Below are 8977 nucleotides of genomic sequence, written 5' to 3' on the forward strand. Positions count from 1 at the left end.
CCCTTCTTGCACTATATGCGCTATGTCTCTAGTCTCTTGTCCGTGCCGTTCGCTGAACTGCTAATACGAGTCTCCGGCGTCTCCTCTTCACCTGCAATGTGATGACCTCCTTGCGCTCGGTCTCTCCGCTCCGATCTCTGTAGGATTTGTAAGCTATATTCTTTTTCTTACACTTTCTATCTTTCTATTCTTCTTTATCTTTCTTAAATGAGATTATAGCGTTGGAATTTGAGAAGGATAAGAGGCATAAGAGCAACTCCAACCATTCCACTGAAAATATCACTAAATTGGTGTATTTTTAACACCAAAACTTTTTTCTACTCCAACCACACACTAAAAATTTACACTAAAAACATATTTACATATTATAATATAGAATAGAATAATTATTAAAGTTGTAAAAGTTATAAAACTAACTAAAATAGTATTAAACAATTTAAAAAGATGTTTTGGTGTGATGAATAGTGTTACACCAAAAATAGAGGCCACTATTCAATCCCACCATTTTTGTGTTGAGTTTAGTGGTCCATTGGAACAGGGTACCCGCTTTCGGAATCGGAACCGCCTTGGAACCGCCGGTTTCGGAACCGGAACCGCCTTAGACGGTTCCGGTTCCGGTTCCTAAAGTTTTGGAACCGTCTTAAGCGGTTCCGGTTCCGGTTCTCATATTTTCGGAACCGTTACCCGCTGGGTACTCGCCGGAAGCCCGGAACCGGTTTATATATATATATATATATATATATATATATATATATATATATATATATATATATATATATATATATATGTGTGTGTGTGTGTTGTTCGAGTTCCTTATTATTGCAAATACTCTGCGTTACAGCAGAAATGGAAAGGATACTTTTAAATTTCAACTTAAAAAACTAAGTTATATGAATTTTAATATCCTATATACATATTATTTTTGTGCACAGTTACTAGGTTCTGGATCGATTTGTGCATAACATTGAACATTCACTGTTAACTACAAAAACAACCTTATGTAAACATATACACATCGAAGGTATGTTTTTTTTTTCTTTTACAAAACCTTATATAATATTTATAATTTAAAAGGTAAGCCATTAAAATGTAATTATTTTTTAATTAGACACCGGGTACCCGGAACCGGAACCGGTTCCGGCGGTTCCGGGAACGGTTCCAAATATTTAGGAACCGGTGTAAGCCGTTCCGGTTCCGGTTCCAATATGAGAGGAACCGCCGGTTCCGGTTCCAGTAAATTTTGCCGGGTACCCGCCTATGCTCATCCTTAATTTTTGTGTATCCATTGAAGTTGGTCTAAGAGGCAATTGAATGTCTAAAAGCTGTAAAAGTAATTTTAAAGGTTGCAACAAGTACTACACATGTATTGTCATTTACTATTTGTTAGTTTATGATTTTTTTTAAAAAAAATTTAAAGATTCGTACGCTAATCATAGGAAATTAATTTGGAATTTAGTTTTGTTTAGCTGAATATATATATATTAATTGTTAAATATTTTATAATTATGAGTTAATTTTGTAATTTGTTAAATGTTGGTTGACTATAATTATAAATTTTGTAAAAAATTAAAGGAAAGTTTAAGACTAATTTTACAATATTAAAAAAATTAAAAGATAATTCTCATTTTGACGATGGATGTAACAATATTTCATATTATTTTTTTCTAAAATTTTGATATGTCGTAACTTTGAATAATTTTAAACTTTTTTATATGATTTTAATTTCAAGTTTTAGATCCCCCCCCCCCCCCCCGCGTCCTAACGTGCTTGTTCCGCCTTTGGGGAATAGGCGTATGGGTGTGCTTGTTCCGCCTTTGGGGAATAGGCGTATGGGTGTCAGTGTAGAGGTGAATGTGAAGGCGGGGTATGTATGTTTGTATAGGTGAGTGTGATGGGGGAGATATGATGCTAATGTATTTTGATTTGATTAATAATGACTAAACTAAAGAGGAGGGTATAGGATATTTGTCTTTTTAATATAAATAATGAATGAAATCTAAATTTTCTGTCTTTAACAAAAAAAAAAGACAAATTCCTTCAAATGCATAATTAAATGGAGTTTCAGAAATTTTTTTTTTTAACCAAACATAATTTTTACTAAATTTACATTATAACTAGAAAGGTGCCCCCCTTGGGGGGGTTGGAAGGTGTCACTTTTTTGTAAATGTATAGTACATTGCATGAGATGGTAGCCACAACAAACTACATTGCTATTCTCTGCAATTCGCCTGTACATCCCTATTTCCTAACCACACTAAAGTACATTGCTTTTTCTTAATTTGATTACTATAAATCTATTCTTTTGACATGAATAGCATATACAATTGGTTTGGCCTCACAGTTGGGTCCTTCGACACGATTTCGCCTCACAGTTGGGTCGATTCTCGTATTTGCAGTAGATATCCATGATTAGAAAGAGGCAAAAGGGAACGATCGAGAAGATGCCTGAAAACCATCAGGAGTATAACATGTCAAGCATATATCATATGGTTAAAAGAACTCAACTTGCAACAGTAAAGATAGAGTGTAGGAGGGTGATACCAGTTAAAAGGCCTTTCGGTCAAAGGGACACAAGGACTTCAAAAGGAAATACAAAATATTTCAAACCACCAAAAAAAATTAATTAGAAATAATCTCTAAAGGGAGAAACTAAATCACATAACCTAACTATTATGCTCATTACCAAACCATCAATTATGTAAGTTCGAAAAAAATACACATTTATTAAAAAGAAGAAATAGTGTCGTATTTTTATAAACAACCAAAAAACACAAATTTTGCCGCCATAAAATAGCAACGTACAAAAATAAAAAAAAAAAAAAATATAAATATAAAAAAAAAAAAAAAAAAAACCAAAAAAATCTGGATCACGTTTAAAATAAGGAAATAAAAAAGATGAATTTTTTTTATCAAGAGCAACATATAAGAAAAAATCACCTAGAATCATGGTAGGCCTTTTATGTCATCTTCTATCACAATGAGCCATCTAAAACAACAAAATATTAATTGGTTGATTTTCCCTTTTTAAGTCACTATAACCAACGTGATTAATGTCATATGATAATACCTGCAACTTGTGATAGAAATCGAATGTAACTTTTCCTGCATTACTGTTACACAAGTACATATAACTATATATGACCAATTTTTTTTTATAATTTAAAAGATTAAAAATAGAAATTAATTGTAATCCTCAATGCTTTTCTTAACCCTTCAACAGAATGAACTTTTGCAGGTTGTCCATGTTTAGCTACACTTGTCTGGTTTTCAACCATGTAAATGCCTTCTGACTGCATTCTATTTTTAAAGTTGAAAGTTGTTCTTAAGTTCCTGAAGTAAATGCAAGAAATAGTAACATACTTACATTGATTTGCTTATTAATACGAAAAAAAATATATATAGACTATAAAATATAAACACAACTTTGGAATGATAAATAACTTGAACGGGTAGAAATGTAAATAATAAATATGTAAATTTGTTTTCATACCCTCCCATGAACTCCACTGTTTTAGTTGAATATTTTTCTGATGCATTCTGTGGTAATCATGAATATATATATATATATATATATATATATATATATATATATATATAGTAGCAAAAGTATGATGTGACCAAAAATGGAAAGAAAAGAAAGATGAAGAAACCTTTCAAAAATGAAATAAGATAAAGCTCATCACCATTGTAAAAGGAAAATAAAAATTCAAAATACACCAATCCTCTTTAATACTATGCAAGTCTTAATTAGATTTCAAAACACACCATTAGAGTAAGTTTTAACTTGAAACCATTGAACCCATTCACTAATTGTTTTTGTTTTCAAATTTTACGCAATTGTCCCCTTATCATTTATATATAAACTGAAATCAACTCATTTCCACATAAAAATAGTGAACAAAATGAAAGTAAACTTCTAACCTTGTTGTATGTCAAATGTGAGATGATCCAAAAGTTTTTTTAACATTGTCGGCATCCCAGTAATATCAGATGCGGATTGAAGCCTCAAATCGCTTGTTAACCACCTAAAAATGAAAATAATAAAAAAAACAATAGTTTTTATTTTTTACTTCAATAAATGTGAATAACTTATATAGAATAACAATTTACCAGGAAGTGCTCAGACATGTTGGGGTTGACTTTTGACAGCTGAGTCGATAGGCACCCAAAATTTGTTAATCAGAGTTTTTAAACCTCAATTTTTTAATAGATATATCAAATCGAAATAATAAATAACCCATAAGTGAAGAGTTTACCAGAATTTGATCCTTTACTTGACTGTATGATCCCTATTCCATGGACACAAAGAGAGCATTTCAGTGTTATGTAGCCAAAGTGGTGAATGAAAACATCATTCACATCCCCTGCTTTCATTGCACAAAGCTAACGTACAAATACACAGTAATACATATCTCTACACAAATAAATACACAAACACACATAGATATATACAAATACAAGCAAAATTACAAACACATACAATCACAAAAATACACAAAGATTGAAACATACACATAAATCCAAACAAATACACAAAGGTATGCACTCCTACACAAATAAACAAATATATACACCTACACAGATACAAACACTCCCACATAAAAACACATACACAAATAGAAACATCTACATATAAAGATACACACATATATACACTATTACACAAATACATATATAGAAACACATACATAGACACACACATAGAGATACACAGACCTACACACAGTGATACGAACGCCTACACATAACACACAGATACTCACGTGGAACATGTACATAGATAATCATTTGAAACTTATCAATATCAATGAATCTAAAATTTTAACTAACAATGTCAGTCACCTTGGATGAAGAACTGAATGAAAGGATCTTTTAGAACTTCCGTAACCATGTGTGAAAGCTTCAAAGAAACAGACCACAACCTGTAATACAAACATCTAGACATATGTTGATTTAACATTTCAAGGCCTATAAAACAGACTCAACAGTCAAGAATTATCATAAAAGTATAAAATTATGGCAATAAAGCTCAAAATCAGAATCCATACATGTAACACTCAAAGTTAAAGTCTATTATGATCATATACCTGGAACAACTTTCAATTGAGCCTCTTGTTGGAGAAAATCAAAAAAAAAAATCACTTTGTAATAGTTTGTAGTGAAGTGTCTCTCCACATCCAATAGGCTATTCATTTCATGAATTGCAGCAGCCAAACTCAGAACGAATGCATATCATTTTGATTTGATCACTAAAAGTTTATAAACGCATAATATAATCTAAAAACATATTACAGTGATTGAAAGCATTAGATTGTAAAGTAGATAAACCCTAAATACCTGTTAGAATAATCAAAATGGAAAAAGCAGTAGCAAATTCATTAAAATTCAAACCCTATTTCACAGGTCTATTTCAATCGATTTTTCTGGCCATTCAACGCCTTCAACTTCTTGAACAAAAGATAATCCTAGATTTTGTACCTTCAATTAGGTAAGCTTGGGATTTTGGAGGCAAAGAGCTTGAAATTAAGTAGATAGCAATGCAAACAGCTGTAATGAATGGATAAAATCAAAATAGAAATGGAAGGAAAACTATTAGTAGTCACAATAAAACCTGTTATGGCTCGTAACTGGAAAGATGTTTTAGGGTTCGAGACTTGCAGTCCTAAAAGCTATTAAAGGTGATGTTTTAGGGTTCGAGACTTACTTGAAATCCGAGATGAACCCTTACTTCCATCTTCCTCCAGCACATAGAGGCAACAACAGTTTAATTTATTTCACTTCTGATAACATAAACATGTCACAAATCTAAAAAAATAAAAAAGAACAGAGGGAGAAAGGGTTTTATAGAAAGGGACCTTACATCGCATCTGTGTCTTCATCTTCTAAAAACTGTGAAGTTTTAGAGAGCATTTCAGTCTGTGGTGAATGGGGTATCTAGAAAATTGACAACCTCGCAGATAATTGAAATTGGCAGATGATCTTTACTTAAGTGGGTTGGCAGCCTCCAAAAATAGACGAATAGAAGGTAAAACAGGATGACGAATTGAGCGCGGAGTGGAGGTCATTCGATCGGTAGCGGCGGTGGTGACGTCTGTGGAAAATACGGGGATCCATATTTCCCCAATAATGATTCACGTCTGTGGAAAATACGGGGATCCATATTTCCCCAATAATGATTCCAACAAATGCAAAAGAAATCCTTTAGTGAAATCACTTCTAGAGAGAAACAGGAAGAGAATGAGAACAGGTAGAGGTCAAAAGAATGGTGGTGCTAACAGAGGGAAGAGAAGAGATGATTAAACCTGATGAAGACAGATAAAAAACACGTGTCTACGACACCGAGACAACCATGGAGAACCCAATTTCAACGACCGACAAACTGTGGCTATAACCGACGCAAGAGCAAGTGAAAGGGGTCGATTTCGGGAAAACCTTGACGAAAATCGTTCTTTATTTCTCCGCTTTGCTTCAATATTTTGGAGGTTTGATTTTCTGAAAGGAAACGAAAACGGGAATTCCAGAAATTTTGAGGCAAAGGAAGCAAAGAAGGAAGAAGCGTGGCTTGAAAGTAGCAAGAGCAAGAGATGAATCAGCTATTAAAACCAAGGTGATGTCCATGGCGGTGCTAACAGATGAGCAGCGTATATAAGCAGATAGAGTTGGGAGACGGTGGCCAAGACACAGACCCAGTTCAGACTACCTCCCAAGAAAAGTATTGAGGCGGTGGATTATATCGAGTGGGTGATGGAAGCGGTGATGGAAGGCACATTATTTAAGACGGACCGGTGGGAAAACCAACGACAGAAGAAAAAATAAATAAAAGGCAACTAAAGACAAAGCAATGTAAGTAGAAGGGAAGGGCTGGAACAGACAAATCAGGAGCCACTTTACTGTAGGTAAGGTAGGATAACTTTAATAATAATAATAATAATAATAATAATATATAATTCTTCCAAATTCCGTTAAAATTTGTAAGCGAATAGCATCCTAAAATTGTGGATGTGAACTTGGATTTATTTTGTAAATTGATTATTTTAGGGAAAAAATGTTATTTTTAAACAATTGTTAACTTCATTTTGCATCATAAAAAACCGTTTATAGTTATATTATATCGTTAAAGTAAATAACTATATACAAGACACCAAATAAAAACTCTAAGAACACAATTTAAAGTACTTAATCATTTGTTATTTCATTAATAATTCCCATCATCTATGACTATAATCACTTACATGTGCCATTAACTAATGTGATAGTTTTTAAATCAAATAATTATGACCGATGGATCAACAAGTCATATGTTACAAAACATATGCATCAATCATCGATCATTAATTACAAAAGACAAAAATCATATCTATGTATGGCTCCACGATCCCAAAAACATAATTGTTCTAATAGGATCATCCATTTTCACTCTTCGATTCAATCTTTTAACTTGTTTAGTATTATAAATTTTTCTTTCTGAATCTGAACTTTCACTTCTGCTATCCTCCACGACTATCCTGGCTTGAAAAGCTTGTCGAAGTCTTTCACCTACCATTCTTTTGCACTCATGTATCATAGAAGTATCGCTTGAGAGATGTTGAGGCTTCATTGTTCAAAGAGACTTGTGATTTTTTAATGAATGGTAGAGATGAAGAGGGACTTGTGATTTTTGAATGAATGGCAGAGATGAAGAGAGTTAAGCAATATACAAGAATATTGTTTAGTATTTATAGAAAATACGAGTAGGGTAGTGGGCTCACAAAGGTGGCCAACAAGGGCTCACTAGAATAATTTGGATAGGGTAGATGCTTATGTTTTGTGGGATACAGATCGGTTTTTAGGTAGTTGTTTTATTTGGCCTTCGAAAGTGGGATTATTTGTTTTTCGTTAAAGTTCTTTTTTACTTTTGTTTTTCTTCTTTTCTTAAAAGTGTTAACGTTAATGTCATAAAATAATCATTATTACAACTTATTTTGTTTATTACAATATTTATCTTTTAATTATATTTAAGAGACTAATAAACTTATTTTGTTTACAATATTTATTTACTTTATTTTTTTTAACAGCAAATATTTCATTTTTTAATATATGATTAGAATAAACTTTAACCATGTAAACTGATTTTTCATCCAACGCGGCAAAATTAATGTCTATATAGATATTAAGTCAGCGTCATGTAAACACATAAATAAATTATATCATATTAAATGACATTGTGAACGCTAAATAAAATATTAATGACTTAAAAAACACATTGATAATTTTGTACGGTTATTTTGTAACAATAACCGTTTTTTTTTTTTTAACATTAAACATTTCATCAAAGAAAAAACAAAAACTTAAGCAAGGCATTCAAGACAAAGTTCATGAAAAACAAGATAAATGAGAATTACACCACATATGTCAGTTAAGAGCATTAAACTTAGATCTATTCTTAATCCAATTAAACGTAAGCATGCTAATATCACCAACAATCGCCATTGAAGGTCGCCTTTCATTCCTGAAAACACATGTGTTTCTTGCTTTCCAGATCATCCAAATGGTGCAATAGATTAATGACAACTTCAAATTTTGAGTCTTTTTCTCAATGTTAACCTGATTGAGCATCATTTCCAAATCAAGAGATGAAAATGGTTGTTCTGGAAGAATTCCAGACCACTCCACATGCCACTTCCACAACAATGACACATAACCACAGGAAAAGAAAACGTGATCCAACCCTTCATCAAAATCATGACAGAAAGTGCATAAGTTGGACGATACCGCTATACCACGCCTCATCAGGTTAGGAACCAAGGGAATCCTATTTTTTATCATTCTTCAGACAAAACAATTGATCTTCAGCGGGATACAACCAACCCATTTGAAAGAAGTTACCATAACATGATTCTCCATAAGAAGCTTTAAAGATGTGATAAAGAAATCTCATTTGATATCAGCACTCCAAGTCCACCTGTCATTATAAAAATGAAATTGAAAATTATTCAAC

General features: G+C 32.4%; 1 protein-coding gene and 1 long non-coding RNA gene across 19 annotated transcripts; both read right to left on the reverse strand.

Annotated features, from left to right (window-relative positions):
* Positions 1-2054: 2054 nt before the first annotated feature.
* Positions 2055-6833, reverse strand: LOC145136592 (uncharacterized). 18 transcript variants are annotated; one of them, XR_013720567.1, is made up of 10 exons: positions 5861-6830; positions 5705-5780; positions 5479-5547; positions 4843-4922; positions 4257-4289; positions 4111-4149; positions 3068-4025; positions 2938-2986; positions 2542-2577; positions 2055-2445 (listed from the first exon to the last, which is right to left on the reverse strand). It is a non-coding gene; the product is annotated as an uncharacterized LOC145136592 (long non-coding RNA). The 18 variants fall into 18 exon arrangements; XR_013720566.1 differs by having other exon boundaries at positions 4843-4937; XR_013720562.1 differs by having other exon boundaries at positions 4843-5547; positions 5705-5777; positions 5861-6833.
* A 1558-nt stretch (positions 6834-8391) lies between these two features.
* On the reverse strand, positions 8392-8769 carry LOC145138902 (uncharacterized). The gene has a single exon (XM_079072907.1). It carries the CDS (start codon positions 8767-8769, stop codon positions 8392-8394), a length of 378 nt encoding a protein of 125 aa, XP_078929033.1.
* Between the last annotated feature and the right edge of the window lie 208 nt (positions 8770-8977).

The sequence above is a fragment of the Lactuca virosa genome, chromosome 9 (genome assembly GCF_052849685.1).
Source record: "Lactuca virosa cultivar CGN04683 chromosome 9, Lactuca_virosa_CGN04683_v6, whole genome shotgun sequence".
Taxonomy (NCBI): domain Eukaryota; kingdom Viridiplantae; phylum Streptophyta; class Magnoliopsida; order Asterales; family Asteraceae; genus Lactuca; species Lactuca virosa.